The 18457-nt window shown below is 43.9% G+C and overlaps 9 protein-coding genes across 9 annotated transcripts; 4 read left to right on the top strand and 5 right to left on the bottom strand. All coding sequences in view use genetic code 12, as the record gives it.

The window, feature by feature from the left end:
- Positions 1-8: 8 nt before the first annotated feature.
- Positions 9-2525, bottom strand: SEC6 (SNARE-binding exocyst subunit; the record flags this gene model as incomplete). Its single annotated transcript, XM_034156185.1, has 1 exon — positions 9-2525. The coding sequence occupies one exon, from the start codon at positions 2523-2525 to the stop codon at positions 9-11; it is 2517 nt and encodes an 838-aa protein (XP_034011677.1).
- An 815-nt stretch (positions 2526-3340) lies between these two features.
- Positions 3341-3991, top strand: DIURU_003425 (uncharacterized protein; the record flags this gene model as incomplete). The annotated part of the gene is made up of 1 exon (XM_034156186.1): positions 3341-3991. One exon carries the CDS (start codon positions 3341-3343, stop codon positions 3989-3991), a length of 651 nt encoding a protein of 216 aa, XP_034011678.1.
- A 233-nt stretch (positions 3992-4224) lies between these two features.
- On the bottom strand, positions 4225-5352 carry ETR1 (Etr1p; the record flags this gene model as incomplete). The annotated part of the gene is made up of 1 exon (XM_034156187.1): positions 4225-5352. One exon carries the CDS (start codon positions 5350-5352, stop codon positions 4225-4227), a length of 1128 nt encoding a protein of 375 aa, XP_034011679.1.
- Positions 5353-5526: 174 nt separating this feature from the next.
- On the bottom strand, positions 5527-7482 carry HGT19 (Hgt19p; the record flags this gene model as incomplete). Its single annotated transcript, XM_034156188.1, has 1 exon — positions 5527-7482. The coding sequence occupies one exon, from the start codon at positions 7480-7482 to the stop codon at positions 5527-5529; it is 1956 nt and encodes a 651-aa protein (XP_034011680.1).
- Positions 7483-9222: 1740 nt separating this feature from the next.
- DIURU_003428 (ribonuclease H family protein) lies at positions 9223-10065 on the bottom strand (the record flags this gene model as incomplete). The annotated part of the gene is made up of 1 exon (XM_034156189.1): positions 9223-10065. The coding sequence occupies one exon, from the start codon at positions 10063-10065 to the stop codon at positions 9223-9225; it is 843 nt and encodes a 280-aa protein (XP_034011681.1).
- Positions 10066-10349: 284 nt separating this feature from the next.
- DIURU_003429 (uncharacterized protein) lies at positions 10350-12893 on the top strand (the record flags this gene model as incomplete). The annotated part of the gene is made up of 1 exon (XM_034156190.1): positions 10350-12893. The coding sequence occupies one exon, from the start codon at positions 10350-10352 to the stop codon at positions 12891-12893; it is 2544 nt and encodes an 847-aa protein (XP_034011682.1).
- A 149-nt stretch (positions 12894-13042) lies between these two features.
- On the top strand, positions 13043-14788 carry APG7 (Apg7p; the record flags this gene model as incomplete). The annotated part of the gene is made up of 1 exon (XM_034156192.1): positions 13043-14788. The coding sequence occupies one exon, from the start codon at positions 13043-13045 to the stop codon at positions 14786-14788; it is 1746 nt and encodes a 581-aa protein (XP_034011683.1).
- Positions 14789-15088: 300 nt separating this feature from the next.
- On the bottom strand, positions 15089-16404 carry DIURU_003431 (uncharacterized protein; the record flags this gene model as incomplete). The annotated part of the gene is made up of 2 exons (XM_034156193.1): positions 15089-15102; positions 15177-16404. 2 exons carry the CDS (start codon positions 16402-16404, stop codon positions 15089-15091), a joined length of 1242 nt encoding a protein of 413 aa, XP_034011684.1.
- Positions 16405-17132: 728 nt separating this feature from the next.
- On the top strand, positions 17133-18347 carry RAD52 (recombinase; the record flags this gene model as incomplete). Its single annotated transcript, XM_034156194.1, has 1 exon — positions 17133-18347. One exon carries the CDS (start codon positions 17133-17135, stop codon positions 18345-18347), a length of 1215 nt encoding a protein of 404 aa, XP_034011685.1.
- Between the last annotated feature and the right edge of the window lie 110 nt (positions 18348-18457).

The following is an 18457-nucleotide window of genomic DNA, read 5'->3' on the forward strand; positions in this document are numbered from 1 at the left end:
TAAATCTTCTAGCTGATGGTAAATTCAGTCAATGTGCCTAAAGTGAATTCAGGTGGTTCGACTTTCAGGTGGTAGTCGCGTTGGATGCCTTCCAACTTGTTTACCAAAGCATTGATCTGAGATTTGTCCATATCTTTGCGACACATGCAGATGCCTCTAATGTACTCAACGGAGCACAGGTAGAAATGCACCAAAATCTCATTCTCCCACATTGCGGGAATGAACTCGTTAGGGTTCGGACAACTGCCGATCTCTCCAAGATATTCGATCGCTCGCAACAGTTCAACTAATACATGTGAGTCGCGTCTAGTGAAGAGCGAAACGAGACCCTCATAAAAGATGGTAACATCTCTGCCAATGGCTTCTGGGAACAGCCGGAATTTCTTCTTATTATTAGGATCAATCTTTTTACCATCGCCATGTAAGATGTTCTCAAGACCAGCTCGAATGTAAAGGGGGATGAATCTCGATAAAAGAACCAGGGTTGTAATTGAGTAAAACTCATAGGTACAGTACAGACGTAAGTCATACAAGTACAGTGCAATAGTATCAACGATTTGCGTGGCCAAGGGGTCTTCACCACCTGCTTGATGACCATCGTTTTCGTACCACTGTTTCGAAAAAAGGCGTGACAACCCCGGCGTGATATCATTAATAATGATATCGACAAGGATACTGATGACACGCCCATTTAAGTCAGTGGTGGGCACAAGAATATCCTCAAAGGCCTGCTCAATACGACCATGATAAGCAGAATGAACTTTGTCCTTGTAGCTATCCAAAAACCGATCTTGAAGGCGATCAGTGTTGATTTCGTAAGTATTGCCCAAAGCTGCCAAATACTCAACTAGCCCCTTTGGAGATATTTGGTCGAGTTCTTCCGGCAGCATATTCTCGACGTCTATTTGTTGACGCTTAGAGCTGCCACCAAAAAATTTTCTTGCAGTACTCTCTCTTTCCAAATAGCGATCATTGTTGAACACCAGCATATATCTTTCGTAATCATCATCAATGAGTCGCTGATAATTGTGGATGCGTTCAATATAGCTACGAGACCAGTTTTCCAAAACACCGACAAGCACTTTCGAGTATCCCAGATCAGCAGCCACATCTGCTTGTTCTTTGAGCATGGTGAGAGGCGTTTTGAAATCAGGAAGAACGTATACCTCATTTTCAATCTCCACTTGGATGAGCTGATCATTTGCATCTTCATCGTCATAAATCTGCTGGTACAAGTACTTGTCCGGAGGTTCCTCGCGTTTTGTGAAAACCTCCGTCTCGCGATTCATCAAATTGACGTTCCATTCTTGCATCTTGGATACAATTAATTTGAGATAGTCCTCAAGAATCGAGGTCTTGAGATCGTCGCCGATAATACTCCGCTGTTCCTTCTTAATTAACGATTTTGGTCGTTTCTCACCCTCAGACGGAGGGGCTTGCAAAGATCCAATAAACTTATTATAGTGTGTATCATAAGCCAAAATTCGCATCAAATCTTCCGCCGGCGGGTCCAGATTGACTACTGAGATTGTGAATTTATGAAGGTTGTTGTAGTATACATTCTGAATGAATTCAGACAACCCCCACGTCTCAGGAAACAATGGATTAAGTTCTTGATGAACGTAGATTAATTCATCCTCAAGCCACTGAAGTGAGTCAAAAACTCCCATTTTGTTTTCTCCGAAATGCTCCAAACACGCATTGAATGTGTCATTCAACCCATCTTCCAATTTGTCGTAGAAAAACTTCACATATCCTCGCGGTTGGCCCCGGAATTTGCGATAGTCAATCAGCTTTACATCGAGAAACAGGTTAAGCCCCAAACCATTCATGAGTTGACACTGTAAATCAGCATTTTGCTCATAGTGGATGACCTTGATAAGCTTGTACACCAATTCCATATTTCCATCGCGCGCCGCCTCAGTCAATGACACAATAATTTCCCCTAAAAGTTTATCGAATTGAGCGATTGTTGTTTTCATCGGTTGAATAATTCGCTGAACAATCAGCTTAAAGTCATCAGAAAGACCCAGATCGAGAACAAGGTAATCCAGAAAGTTTCTCGCTTGCGTGACAGAGTAGTGGATCAATAAAAAGTTGGGTAAGGTGTACTTGATGTCTTCGCTGATGATCAGAAATTCCTTCTCTATAATGCCGTTCAATTCATCCAAATACTCTCGAAACCTCAGGATATCGACATATAGATCACTGACCTGACTGAGAAATTGATTGACTCCAGACATTTTCTTGATCGTGTCATAATCTTTCATCTTATCAACCAGCTCTTCATATATCGTGTTGACTTTGCCAATATTGCCCTTGATGCTGTTAAGTTTGGTCACGGCGATATTGAGATTTTTGAGGTTTGTCATAATTGAGTCGATTTGTGATTCTGTCGCCAGCAGAACTTGTCGATCCAAAGCTTGCTTTTCCTTAACGAATTGCTCACGAAGCACCCCGAGTTTTGAAAGATCATCTTCGCCCTTGATGAGATTGGCGATACGACCGAGTGCCAAGTCGGACATGATGGCAACGTCGCGCGAAATCTTTGTTATGCTCATAAGCTGTAGATGGTAGCGCTACCCATAAAGTTGACGTCTACTTTTGAAATCATTTACCGTAATCCGAATGTAACCAAATAAGTAATTATCGGTCGAATTGTATATGCAAGACTCGACTTGACACTGGGGACACTTTTCATATGAGTTATCTCCGGTTAGGTCATGTGACGAGGTAGGCCACGTTGTGCATTGGGCGAAGTAAAAGATTGAGTAGTTTATCGAGTCCACAGTATTTCAGCTATTTTAGACCTCTTCTCTATTAACTTTCTATCAAAAAGTGTTTCAACGTAATGTAATTACCGGTATGAATGCTTCATTTTGAATTTACTCATACATTTTATATCGATATTAATGGTATTGAGGTCTCATTCGAAAAAAAAACTTGCCAAAGCTCACAATAGAAACGCGGCTAGCCAAAATTTATGCCGATCGGCCGGCCGGAGTCGTTTGCACGCGTGTTCCTGTAGACAGTATTCCGGCTTGAGCCTAAACAGATTCCCCTCATGGGCCCCCTCTCGCTGCCGAGGATATACTCTACAATTAGAATGACATCCGTAACCATTCGAACGCAAATCAATCGAGACGAGAACCATGATCTGTTAAGTAAACTTTAATTACACTGCTCCTGATTAGTTGAATTGAAGACAACCTCGCATGATACCGCCACGGCGGCACTCTCCGCTAGTGCGGAGGTTTCCGAAACGCGACCCCACCAGTATATATACATGAGACTGCCCCGCAAAATGTCATAGCCGATCCAGATAGTTACCACCCACCTGATGTCATCCCTTGCCGCGTTGAACGCCCAATATTTGACTTACTTGGCTAAGTACCCATTACTTACGAAGTCGGTCACCGCCGGGATCCTTGGGGCTCTCAATGAAATCATTGCCTCGGTAGTAACTGGAGATGTGCCTGAAATTACTTTGTTTGGCGATGTCAAAGTCAAAAACTTGTTGACTAAAAAGACGATCGGGTTGGCTATCTATGGGTTCTGTCTCCTGACTCCCATTTCCCATTACATGTATGGCATCATTAATGAAATTTTCGCCGGACCCCCTTCAACTTTGAAGAAAGTATTGCAGATCTTAACTTCCTTACTCACGGTGACCTCGTCCGTATGTGCTGTTTACACTTCATGGGTGGGTCTTCTTAACAACTATGTACCCGGTAAGGCTGGTTCGATCTCCGGGGAAATTGCCAACATCCTCAACATCATCAAAGTCTCGATGAAGACTAACTACCTTAACGTGTACAAGACTTCGTTTGTTACCTCGGGGTTGTCTTTGATCATTGCCCAAAAGTACTTGCCTCCTCAATTGTGGGTTGTATTCTTTTCGGTGGTAGGGTTCGTTGTTGGTACTTTCCAGAACGCTAAAATGAAGCGCCGGAACATGGCCCTTCGCAAGGCCCAAGAGAAGAAGGATTAAAAGCCATGCAAACAATGGACAAGAATAATTCCAATTATGTAACGAACTAGACAACAGTGTATGAAAGAATGAAAGGATGATCCGATCACTTTAAAGTGCGTATGGTATATGATGAGAACAAATGGTCAGATTCCTGGAAAGATCAAGGAGTGGATCCAGTTGATACAAAAGACACACCATCAACGTCATACTCACAATGTTTGTAATTCGTTTGACATTTACGAGTAACTACTCTAGTACACAACCATTTGTTTACCCAGCTTATCAGCAACACCGTCAATGTACAATTTCGCCAAGTCATCCCCCTCGGAGAACTTGATATGGTTAGAGGGAGCATCGATCAATTTACCTTGCTCATACCATTCAACGATCTGGTTCAAGGTCTTCTGCTTAAGAGCTCGGTCGTTCTTCAATAACTCAGTGACCCAGAAACCAGCCGAGGTGATGTTTTTGAAAATGTGCAAGGACGTGGGGATGGTAACGGGTTGCATTGACATACCACCGTAAGTAAGCATTAACCCATTGGGAGCCAACTTACGAGCAACGGCAGCCGACAGTTTGCCACCAACGCAGTTAAGCCCAAGCTTAATCTGTCCGCCGCTTTCCTTGGTCCATTGCTTAACGGTGCCAGTGAAATCACGAGAGTTGTTCTGCTCGTCGGTGATAACATGAGTAGCTCCTTTAACCTCTTCCAATTCCTTCTTGAGCTCAGCCAAGTTAGGACGGTCTCTAACCACCGAGATCGAGTTAAAACCCAAAATCTTCCCAATTTGCGAAGCGTATTGGCCCACAGCGGAGTTGCCACCGTTTTGAATGAACCAGTCCTTACCCGGTTCCAATTTGACATAGTGAGTCAACATCAAAAGCGCAGTGGGAGGGTTGACCGAGATGGTGGCAGCCTGGTTGATCGTCAAACCGTGAGGCTTTCCGGCGGCCTTGGATTGAGTAGGGTTGTTGATCTTTTGGAATTTGGATTCATCATCCTTGGCGTGGGTTCTCCATGTACCAAAGTTGACGTTGGCGGGTACCACCCAGTCACCGACTTTCAACTCGGTGTTAGCACCAGTGTGGATAACTTCGAACAACCCTTCATTACCACAGGGAGCGACAGGAACGTCGGTGCCGTAGTCCTTAGTCATTGGCGGCTTCAGAGGGTACACACCCTGAATCTGATTAATGTCGGAAGGATTGATCGGCGCCCCCAAGGTCTTTACCACCACTTCCAGCCCGCCAAGCTTGGTCTCGTCAATTTGGTAAGTGTGAGTACGTAAAACGTCCTTAGGTTCGCCATGTTCAGCGTAAACCACGATGTTGGATGTGATCATAGTTCTGGTTTGTCTTCTTGCTACCGCCCTGAACATTGTTGTACTCCGGAAATTTTCTGGGTGCGGGGTCAAGTAGGGGTACACGTAGTGTGGAAATTAATAAGCAACCCGCAACCCATCCCAACATTGGCAAGTGTGTCCAGTTATACGAGAGGTAAATCTGAAAAAATTAAAATTACATTAAAGCGATTACTTACGATATTCCAGATATCAAGCCTTCTCGCCAGGGAAACGAGCGGTATCTTCCAAGTGATCAATCTCGATACCCTTGCTTTCCCATTCTTGGTTCGAGATATGGTTTCTGTTAGTGTAGGTGAGAGGCGGCAATTTCGCGATCTTCTTGCGGAAAACATGACGTTGAACCGAATTCCAGAAGTTTCTGAATTGGTAAACAGCATGCGTGTGCATCGAAACATTGAAACGGTCATCTAATTCTTCCAAAGTGAGACCCTTGGTTTCGATAACGAAAAGTAAAACCATGAAGAACCCAGCAACGTTCCAACCCGCGTACCACATAAATGCCCCGACATTGCCGAAAGCGTTAAGTAATCTTGGCCAAGTAAATGCCAAAATAAAGTTAAAAAACCAACAAGTTGCTGTGGCCCACGACATGCCCAAGTCACGAACGTATAAGGGGAAACATTCGGCAGAGTAGGTGAACGGTACCGGACCTTCACCCGAAGAGTAGACAGCAGTGAAGAAATAGATCCCAACCGATACCATTGCCAAACGACCATGTTTATTGTTGTCATTGATCAAAAAGCCGAAACCAGTGACAAACAAGAAAGCACCCATCAAAGGGAATGTAATTAACAATAAGTTACGTCGACCCAATTTGTCAATGACAAGGAACGCAGGAATAGCGAAAACAAAATTCACCATACCGAACCCCCACGAAGCCAACATGGCTTTGACCTCGGAGAGCCCGGATAAAATGAAGATAGACGACGAGTAGTATGCAATGACATTGATACCACAGAATTGTTGCATGAACATAACGATCCACGAACCAATAGTGGCGTTGCGGTTACGACGCACAGTGAACAATTCCTTTACTCTCCGAGGAGTAGGAACGTCGTATTGGGCTTCTTCCTTCAAAAGAGTGTAAGAGTAGAACAAGTCTCGAGCAGCCAGAATCTTACAACGACGCATTCTTTGCATCGAATCCCAAGCATCGTGGACTCTTCCTTTACCAAGCAACCAACGGGGAGACTCAGGGATCCAAGGCATCGAGCTCAACACGATGATACAAGGTAAGCAAGCTGAACCCAACATAAGCCGCCAGTTGATACCCGACTTGATTCCATGACGAGGGACATAGTAGAAAGCAAGCGACATGACATAGCCAAGCATAATCCCCACAGCCGTGAAGAATTGCCACAACATCACCAAAGAACCCCGAATCTTGGCTGGCGTACATTCAGCAGCGTACACGGGAACAGTCGCCGACTTTGGACCGATACCAAAACCAAGGAAGAAACGAGAAAGGAACAAGTGCCACCAGTTGTTGACGAAACCTTGCCACACACACGTCGCAAACGAAATACCACATGTCCAAAAGATCGTCCACTTACGGCCCAAGTGGCGGTTCCACAAGTCCGTGGTCCAGCATGAAACCGAGCAACAAAGATAAGGCGCACCGTTGACCAAACCTTGCACCAAATCGTAGTTCTTAAAACCTTCAACTACCCCAAAAGCTTTAGGCCAGAAAAGGGATGCCCCGTTAATCACTGACTCGTCCATGCCTTGAATAACGGCAGATATCGACAGGGCCATGATAACCCAAAACACAGCCGGCGAGATCGATGTGTAAGGGTGTTCGATTTCACGATACAAAATTTGCTTCTCATCATCAGTGATGAAAGGCATGTCCTGATAATCCTCCGGGGCCCGCAGCAAGGCAGCGGCACGAGCAAACAATTCCGGGTCGAGGTCGTACTTCTCAGCGAAGTGACGTCCCAAGTTCATGACATCTTCTTCTGTGTAATGAGCTAATAAGTTCCCGCGTTCACCGCCACCGGCTTCCTCACGGTTTCTCAGTCTTTCGTCGAACTCCTGCCCAGACTTCATCATTGACAGAGAGTCCGCTGTCAGATTGTGCAGCGCGTCCTGCTGCATCAACGGCACTGGATCATTTTCCGGGTTGACGATTTTGGGCTCCGACATTTGCAATAGTGACTACCCTTGGTGTGGGGATTAGCCCAACTTATATAATCAGTCTCTATTGCCCTAAAGAACATGCTTTGCGTACCGTACAGTCAAGCATCACGTAGTTAATATGCATAACGCGGAGGTACATGAAAACCTATTGTTTGAGGCTCAGAACTGTTTCGCCGATAATCAGCCACCCCCAGCCGGATGTTATTGCCCAGAGTGATAGTGACGCTGGAAAAAAATTCATACAACTGGCTAAAGGCTACTCGGTAAACTCTGCTTGGTCCTTCCCCACATCAACTACCCACAAATCCATTGTCGCGCCCTCGACCCAAGGCAATCTTCCCATGACGTCAAACTTTCGGCGAAATACCATGGTGCGTCGGGGTCAAAACTTTTACAGTCGCAGGCCTCACGCGGCGTTGCCCAGGCAAAAACTCGGTTATTGCGGAGAGGTGACCCCCCGAAAATACTTCCCATCTCCACCGTCTTTATCTACATAAACTATCGTGAGTAAATGGCTAAGGAATGCAAATGGCTTGCGGGAACTTGACGTACTTGGCAACCGTGATAGTCAACCTTGGCAATCGTAGGTATCTTGGCAACTATGACCTTGCGGACACCACCTAAGTTTTCCATACTATTCACGCGTGGTATCTGCTCCCTGCAGATTCTAATTTAATTTGCTATGCCGGACCGAGTAGAAGATTGTCGCTGAGTTGGGGTATTTTCCAACTTTAATGACATCATATCACAGACGACATGACTGAAGCCTAAACTTCGAAACTATGTGGGGTCATTCTCAACGCGGCCTGACCGCAATTTGGTTTTTGTGAAGAGCTCCTTCGGTTTTAGGTTAGTGTCGGTGACATTTTACACAGTTATCATACCGTTTGATAGCCAGAGGCACCATCACACTCGGAACTTTGAGCGAGTGATCGCGTAAAGTCGATGTCTTTTAATACTTTGCCTAAGATCTTACAGTGTATTGCTATTTCAAATCAATAACCAAATAATTGGGTTTTCGTTGATATTTAAGCTAATTTCTTGAATTTATGTTACTTATTCACCGAATAGCGGGGTACTCCCCACCTTTTCATTTGATTGTGGCTGGTTTCGGCGTATGTAGGTACGGCACGTAACTCCTCGCTATATGTTGCTGTATTACACAAAAAGGAAAAAAAGCCGAGAACAAGAGGAGCCATAGCTATTTGGACGACGCTGTTGGTATCATATCAAGATATCAACACCAGACAAATCTCTTTATCAGGCAAAGACAAGGGACTTTGCTTCTATTGTTTTACGCCGCTTATGTCTTGTTAAGTGTTTTTTCGAGAACGCAGCAAATACGAGATGTTCGAAACAGAAAAAGCCATCCATGGCTTTGACTTCGTGAAAGCCAGTGTAAAATGCTAGAGTTCCAAAGTCTGTACTGGGAAACTCGTTCCGTTTCCGATATGCAATGCGTTTGTTGTGACCGCAATTGGCGGAGCTATATGCAGGATACATTAAAAGGTAATCAGTCTAGACCGCTTTGTGAGAGTTGCTGGTAGTTACGTTAAACGAAGGCAAATCAATGTTTGGATTCGGTGTTGTCCGTCACAGGATCAGAAGTGGTCAGCATTTGCTGCTTCCGGTTATGAGCTCAACGCACGCGCGATTTGTGTGGGGGCGGGGAAGGGGTACTATTGGTCATCATACAGATGGGATCCTCGAGTCCTCGAAAAGCTAAGCCTGGTAAATCAAGACTATCTATTTTTGTTGTGCCATTTTATCAGCACCTTCGTTGGCCAATTCATCAGCTCTATTATTGCCAATATTCGTCAGATGTCCTTTAACCTTGACAAATTGTACTTGTCCCCACCCTTTGTCTTCGTATACTTGATTGATTTCATCTAATTGACGAGACATCGGCTCTATCAAATCAAGATTCTTGACCGGCTGACCATTAGCCGTTTTCCAGCTCTTTTTCTTCCATCCATCTCTCCACTGTGTCATGCAACCAATCGAATACAGTGAGTCGGAGTGAATTTTCACCGGCCCTTGCGACGTTCCTGTTCTCAACGCCTCAGCTTCATTTGCTAAGGCATGTTTAATTGCCCAGAGCTCAGCTCTTTGATTCGTGTAGTTAGCTGTCTTGTCGACTTCTGAAAGTGATTCGGCGACGTTGCGAGGATCGTTCTCTCCATAATAAACCCCATAGCCACTATTCGCAGATTTCGAGTGGCCATTCCCTCGACAGGCACCGTCAGTGTACACATCATTACCTGCTTTCGATGAGGTATACCCACCATACGCAGACTGTGGCGAAATAATCGAGCCATTAGTATTAGAAGCTGCATAGGTGGATATGCGGGAACGTGAACTCAGATTGTAGTTTCGGCTGGAGCTTGAAGATGGCTTGGTGACTTTACTGCTCGAAAGTGCTGCATTCGGAGTGGATCCCCTTGCGAAGGCGATGGCCTCCAGCTGAGTAGCGAATTTCTTGAATTTTGCGCCCGAGTATCCCTTGACTTGGGTCTGACATGAAGCCCAGTTGTCGTAGACCCCAGTTGAACGTCCGTTGGCCACTGCGTAGTACCACTTCTTCGTCATCGGTGTCGGTGTAGTAGGTGCGACTGTGGCGTCTCTCGCTCAGTAAAATCTTAAACCCCAAAAAGCCCTGGTCAATGTTTGCAATTATATGTCTTTTAACAAACTGGATTCCTTACTAAATGAACGAGCTGTAAATACTCAGATACTTGCTCAGTGCTGTTGGTTTCGCTACGTTCAGTGCATTTAATATCTGAGTGCTGCAAATCAAGGAATCTGCGATAGCGCGCTTCGCACACGCGTTGTGTGTATATCATAATACAGCTACAACCACCACCATACAGGCGATGGATGATCGTTTCGATGAGGTGTACCTTACCGATGAAGCGGCAGTGGTGGAAAAAGCTTCAAGGATCAAGTTTAGCGAGACACTAACCATACGAGGTCCCCTGTTAGCCGATGTTTCCAACTTCGATCATCAGCAAAAGTTGGTCACGAAGGATGTCATATACGCGATTTGCAGCTTCGAAGGCTTTTATGTTCGGTATAGCTCAAGGTACCAAAGAGATAACTTGGATCACCGTATCAGAGGACCAGATTTTATAACGGCAAAAAAGTTGGATGTGTCGCTAAAACAAGTTGTTCGAAAACTTCTACGGTTCGGCAAGTACGTCGGCGGAATCACTGCTTTTCTTGACCATTATGATGACTGTAAGTTTGGTAAGGGAGTTCAAAGTCTTTGTGAACAAATTTCCATATTTCTTGACGACTACCACCAAGCAGTTTTGGAAATTGAGTATCTATTCAGCAGTCAAGTTAACTTCAGTCTAAACAGCATGGAAAACTTCCTCAATCAGAAGATAGCCAACAAGCTTTACCATCTATACGAAATTTGCAATGCTATCCATGATGAAAGCTGCAAAAGAGCCAAGCTCACGATCGTGAATGATCAAAGCACACTAAATGAAATGATTCGACTGTCATTGGTGCCGAATCAAGTTGGTGTTGATTTCGCTCCTTACCGATACTGTAAAGGATCACTAGTACTTCTGATTGTACAAGAACGAATTTTGACTTTCAAAGGCGATACCCACCTGCTGCACTATTTGAACCACTTGTTCGACTCGATTCTGCGTGATTACGTTTCAATGCTCAATAACTGGCTTAGTGATGGCTTGATCAACGATCCCTTCAACGAATTTATGATCAAACAAGGGGAAGTTGGTCCTGTTCTATCAGATGACTTTGCAGTAACATCGGAAAAGTATTGGACAGAACTTTTTTTAATTCGAAAAGATGGTTTGATAAGTCAATTGATGTCATTCGAGATTCAAAGAAAAATCCTTAACACAGGAATACTCTTGAACATGTTCAAGCAGTGTACAGGTATTCACAACTTTCTGTCAATTGATGTTGAGAGCTTGGTTTTAATTGACCTGTTGGTGCTGGATGATTTGGAGCTTAAAATTGACAGTTTTTACCGTCGAGCAAATACAATGATGCTCAAATTATTTTATGATGGTTATAGCTTTGATTCATTGCTTTGGGAACTACAAAACAGATTCATGCTCATGGATTGTTTTCCCAGTGAGCAATTCATTGATCGATCATTCCATGATTTGAAGCAGAAAAAGAAAGATGTTTCAGTCTCGTCGCTCAAAGATTCTTATCGAAACCTGTTTGGTTCGAAGGGTACACAATACAATGAGAGCTCCACTTGGGAGCGTCCTCAAATAACAGTGGCTGACATCGTATTTCGAAACCAACAATTTGGCATAAGCAAGACAAACTTGTTTGATGAAATTTTGGATATCAAGGAGATGGAAGCGTTTGATCCCACCGAAATAATGAAGGATGGCCGCTCACATGCAGATATTTTGAATTTCGCTCTTGGACGAGGATCTACACTGCGCTCATCGCTGGTGGCAGCTTCTGAAAATTTTAATTTGGCAGACTACACGATCTGTCTGATTGAACTCAAAATACCATTGCCCTTTCCATATAACTTTATTATCGACACGAACTTGCTGTTTCAATATGGCCTTGTCTTTAGGTTTTTGATGCTTGTACGGTTTTTGAATCATTACAACCAAGATCTGTGGAAAGAGTTGAATCTGCTGCGCATATGGAGGTCTAGCACGTACCCTAAACCAGTAACAACAATACTAAGGCGCTGCCGTGATTTAAATCTGAACATCGCCATTTTCCTTGAGCAATTGATGGGCTACTTAAACATTGATGTGGTGAATTATAACTACCTCAAGTTATTGAAGGCGTCAAGTGCAATTCATGAAGAGGTAAGGAATCATCGCATGAAACTGGAACAGATGCTGAATATTGGAAGTTCAAGAACATCACTGAGTGACCGCCATTTCGATCGTCATCTGTTTACAAGCTTCAAAAGCCCAAACTCTGCTCTCGATAGCGTCATTCGCTCACAGAAGTCGACCTTGTCTGGAAATACGCAACAGCAGGAATTACGCGTAACAGTTGAAGAATTGCAGAATCAAATTAATCGATACTTGGGTAATATCATCAATGATAGCTTTCTCCCTTGCGAGAATATAATGTCCTCATTGAAAAAGTTGTTCGAACTCATCAACTTAGCAAACAGTTTCTTCAAAAGCCTCGACTCAAAACTACCAACATCCGACCCCGAGCAATACAAGCTTCTACAAAAGCAGCAACCAGAAATACACCCTCATATCGATTTAAGCGAAGAATCCATTAGAAGGCGCTATCTTGACTGGAACAAGACGGTCACGGAATACATGGACAACTTCAACTCCCAAATTCATAATCTTTGTGACGAGTTGCAAAAAATCGAGGAGTTCGAGCTGAAACTGGCGCTGATTTTGCGTGAGCGGTTGAAGCTAGCATTTAATTATTGAGGTGAATCATGCATATTATCAACTTATTCAATAGTGTAGACGAGTTATTTTCAACTCACTGTTAAGTCAAAGTTGATTCCAGATAAATTCGCGCTACCATTAGGTCATGCACACCTCATGATCGCACATGTCGAGCCTACTGTACACGGATGACTGACGCAATTCAAAAGTTTTCACCATTCCAGCTGTTCATTGAGCTGTCCTTCTTCACGAAGCTTTCTCAATTGAAGCTAGATGACTTCAAGTTGGATACTTCCGAGCAGCAATTAGTCGGGTTTTACCCCAGCCCCCCAAATTTAACGCGCTTTAATGATCGACCGGTAATCAATTTGGATCATAATAGCTTTGACCACAACTACTCTCCATCTGGATGTGTCACTGTACCGGGTTTACTTCATCTAGTGAACACTGTCGAAGAATTCAAAAATCTGGATAAGCAAGCACTTTTGAAAGAATGGTACAAACTGGACCATATTTTTCACCTATATTGCTATGCTGATCTCAAAAAGTATAAATTTTACTATATGATGGCAATTCCAACTAAGCAATGTCGATGGAAAGTTTTGGAGTCTTCGCCAGTTGAATTGCAGCTTGAGGACAATTTACAAACCATCAGTTTCGAGAAAACATTCTTCAAGAGTGGCGATGACTTTATCTATCTCGACGCTAGCAATGCCAATAACCCTTCACTGCTCTTGATGCGATGGCTTCCTACGGAAGGATCTCTGACGGTCGTTGTATATCAATCAAGTGGTAGCAAAAAATATACCTTAACGCCAATTTCCAGTGCCAATAATGCATTTACTGGTTGGGAGAGATCAAGTACAGGAAAGTTGGCCCCTAAAATTGCTGACTTGGGGTCACTTATAGACCCTCACCAGTTAGCTAGCCAGGCGGTTGACTTGAACTTAAAGCTTATGAAGTGGCGTATAGCCCCTGATATAAATTTGGACATTATACGTCAACAGAGAGTACTACTACTTGGAGCCGGCACTTTAGGGAGTTACGTGGCAAGGGCATTGATGGGTTGGGGAGTTCGCCGCATCACGTTTGTTGATAATGGTCGAGTTTCCTATCTGAATCCTGTCAGACAACCCTTGTATGAGTTCAATGATTGTCAAGGAAGTGATGGACAGGGGTCTCCAAAGGCGAAGACTGCAGCAGAAGCGTTGAAGCGAATATTTCCTGATGTTAAAGCTGAGGGTCATTCCCTTGAGGTGCCTATGGTTGGCCATGAGACATCAAAAGAAAACTATGACAAATTGAAAGTGCTCATTACCAATAATGATGCTATATTTCTTTTAATGGACTCTCGAGAATCGAGATGGTTGCCAACGGTAATGGGCAAAGCGGCCAATAAGATCGTAATCAATGCTGCGCTAGGCTTTGACCTGTTCCTTGTGATGCGTCATGGAACTCCTAACAATGACCTCGGGTGTTATTATTGCAATGACGTAGTTGCTCCATCTGATTCACTCTCTGATCGTACATTGGATCAGATGTGTACCGTGACACGTCCCGGAAGTGCAATGCTTGCTCTGGCATTAGCAGTAGAGCTATACATTTCCATTCTTCAACATCCACAACGAGGAGATGCTCTTGTGGAGGATATTCGAATGTTCAGTACACCGCACCAAATAAGAGGATTTTTGAACCTGTTCGTACAGCAAAAGTTCCAGTCTCCTGCATTTCCACAATGTCTGGCCTGTTCACCGTCAGTACAGCAGCAATATCTTCAAAACGATTGGGAGTTCATTTCTCGGTGTATTGCTGATGCAAACTACTTGGAGCTGGTAAGTGGTTTGAGTGCAGTAAAGCAGGCTGCTGAAGAGGCCAGTAATAAACTTATTGATGAATTAAATGATGCCGATATTGATGATGAGTGGTTCGACTAAAGTCTACCCCATGCTAAATATATATTTTCCAGGCACTTGTTACCAATCTTCCGACTCGAAATTTCGTTTGCGAGTCTCTTTGAAATTAACTGACATTTATCTGTTTCTGATAGGTTTTGATTACTTCGGAAAAATTCGATGAGCAGCTTTGGTGTCGAAAATTGCTGCTGTATTGCGAGAGCTTTTTGATAGGACACCCCTCGAATTGCCATTAACATGTTGATGAACATTTCACCGACTGTAAATTGCAGCTTTGTGAAAACCTCTCGAAAACTGTGATAATTGTGAGTGACACAATATTTATCCCCAAAAGCCTGTTGCATGTCAAGAAGAGTCGATAAGTATTGCAGTTGAGAATCAATACCAGAGCTTATTACCACCACATCACGTAAAGTATCAGTCACGAGCCTGGTAATATCAGCGATGAGGGATACCGTATTTTCAGTATTCAGCAATCGTCTTAAATAGAATCCAGACGCCATCGTAGATGCAATAGCTTTTATGAGCGATTCGGTCACGGTCATATTCCGTAGTTCTTCAACCAAATAGTAATAGTGTGTCATTCCAGTTTTGCGTAGCCTGTCTTTTTGTTCATGATAGCGTCCGTCCTTAATGGACAGAGCCAAATCATCAATTCGCTTCCTTTCAGCAATGACATCCAACAACACCTCTTTCTTCAGAATCTTGTGACGCGCCACCCATACCATATCCCCTACAGGGAGAGTACGCAGCTCACATTTAACTCCTGCCCGCAAAAGTTCTTCCTCAAAAAAAGCTCTGTCTTTGCTGGACCTAATCTCACGATTATCCACGAGTACCACAACTTCAAGATCCACTTTTTCGTACACTCTGAATGATATACCCTTGTACTTGCCATAATGGCGTCCATCACTGGCAACAAGTACCCGCGGCTGGTTACGAGTGTCACTCACTGTAGGACTACAAGGTGCTAAAGGCGGCAGTGGAGGTGGGCTGCTGTATGCAACACTATCATCAAAATCCTCCACATTTTCCTTCTCGGTCAACTCCTTAGCAATACCGAGCGCCGAATCAGTTAAACAATATCGTGGACCAATCTTTTCAATGTACTCATGTCGCATCAACGTTTTGATACTATTCCAAGCCAGATAGTGCAGTCCAGAACCTGCTGAAAACAGCGAGTTGCAATAATTTTTGGCAACAGGAATAATCTCATCTCGAGTAACCCCACGTTGTCGTTTATCTAATAGATAAAGGGCTACCATGATTCCGTGTCCACCGCTACGAGGCGCAGGAATGTAGAGCTTTTTGCGTTTAGGCTTCGATCCAGACTCGGTCTCTTCGACGGCGGAGCGTTTACGGGCTTGGGTTTTTGGCTTGGCCATGACGTTAAACGACTCAGGAAAGATTTCGTTGTTCTCTTCACACCACACTTTCAATCGGGCACAAAGCATTTCCACCGTTTTCACGCCAACTCCAGGTACCAGACGGAGAGTTTCATAATCGTTGATAGGATTCGGGAAATTTCGAAGTGACCGCACAATCTTCGAATACAAACTTGCTGATCTTGAACCTTTTTGTGCCAGGAGAGTAGCAACTTCAACCGCCCATTGCTCAAAGAGCGATTTGGCATCCATGCCCCAAGACGTGAAACACTCAGTGTTTACGAACGCCGCATCTGCGCACTCGCGAAGATACTAGGTACATTGAAGAGAAAACGACATGCTACCTCCCATCAATCTTATCTTCAAGTGTCTACAGCAAAATGCCGTGGTGTCAGTCTGGCTTTCTCATCAGTCCCTGCGTATAGAGGGTAAAGTCAAAGGTTTCGATGAGTATATGAATCTTGTTCTTGAAGATGCGAGGGAAATCACTAACGATGGGAAGAAGGAGAATCTCGGGCAAATTCTTCTTAAAGGCGACAGCATATCAATGATAACAACCACGGAGATCTAACTTGCTACAAAGGAGTATTTTGTATTGTGTGATCACAACATGCTACCACTCCACCTGGGACGCTGGATAACGGAATATTGCAACCTAATCGATCTGGACGAGCACCTGACACAAGCGGAGACACTTTCTGATATAGAACCCATCTCGAGCATTTCATCCAGAATCAGGGTTTGCATTTAATCGCAATTTACGTTATATCGCTTTTTAATTATCAATACATAACAATAAGCTTGCAAGGATTGGAATACTTTTACCATAAGTTGAAGTCAATCAGCATTATCATGCATGTTTGAACTTGAACCTATAAAACTCTGTTCGCTTGTTTCATGACCCCATTGCTATCTCTGCGCACTTTCTTACCACTCATACCCGCGACGCGTCTGAAGACCACTTGGATCTCCAGATCACCATGTCCAACAAGCCCAGTAACGTTCCCCAGGGCCAGACTCGCTTGCCGGTAATTAACCGCAATGCTGATACTCAGTACACCATCGGTCGTCCACTTGTGGTCGTACCATTTACTCCAGAAGAACGTGCCCGCATCACTCTGAATTTGGAGAAACTGTTGGGTCCTGAATACACTAGCGAGCGCCCTGGAGGTGGCAAAAAGGTAACTTACATTGAAGGTTGGAATGTACTCAATATCGCTAATGAAGTTTTTGGTTTTGATGGATGGCTGTCTGAGATTCTTTCTAAAGAGGTTGACTTTCTCGAGGTTGACAAAGGGAAAATAAATATGGGGATGCTGTTACTTGTTCGAATAACTTTACGGAATGGTACATTCCATGAGGACTTTGGGTATGGATTCATTGAAAATGCTCGTTCTAAAGCGGCAGCCTTTGAGAAGGTCCGTAAAGAAGCATACACCGACGGGTTGAAACGATGCTTGCGCTGCTTTGGGAACCTCTTAGGGAACTGCTTGTATGACAAAAATTATTCTGTGAAGGCGCAAAAGGCTGGATTGGATGATGAAAGGTACTACCGGGATAAGCATTATGTGAGACAACAGAAGGCTAAATTAGTAAGTCTGAGTTCGAAGATATACTCCAACAATTCTGAAACCAAAGCAGCAGTACCTGACTTGAAGTCGAATCCTAACCATACAGTCAAATCAAATGAAGTAACTGGACCTAGCAATAATACCAGAGAGTTGGCTTCTGCTGTACCACCTCCGACGAATACTAAAAACCCGTTACCCCTGGAGGATGACTCGTTTTGTTTTTCTGACGATGACGATTTCCGTGATGACATAATTCCAAAAGAATCAAATAAACTTGATATCACCAAACCTGAGTTGTTGGGGACGAACGCCCCTGTCAAATTCGTTTCAGCGAAGGTACTGGAAGACCTTAAAGCTGGTATCGAAAAAGCGAACGAAGTTCCCGAATACGATTTAAAATTCGTCTCCCAATCGATCAAGCATACGGTGAACCCACATAAACTGGAGCCCATTAAAAAAGCTAAGCCTGCAGTTACAAAATCATCCCGTGGTGTAATGTCGCCAAAGTCAAAAGCAGGTTCACCATTAATCTCATCGGCAAATCCGTTAACAGCTACAGACCCGAACACATATCATGGTAGAGGCGTTGGACTTCCACCAACGAAACGCCCCCGCAATGAGTAGAAAATACAAGAATATCCGCATCTCATTAATGCAATATTTTAGAGTTGATTTGATCTTGATTCTATTTCTTAAATCTCAATGCTCTTTTAGTACGCGCGCCGAGCACAGTG

The sequence above is a fragment of the Diutina rugosa genome (genome assembly GCF_008704595.1).
Source record: "Diutina rugosa strain CBS 613 chromosome Unknown scaffold1_size794362, whole genome shotgun sequence".
NCBI lineage: Eukaryota > Fungi > Ascomycota > Pichiomycetes > Serinales > Debaryomycetaceae > Diutina > Diutina rugosa.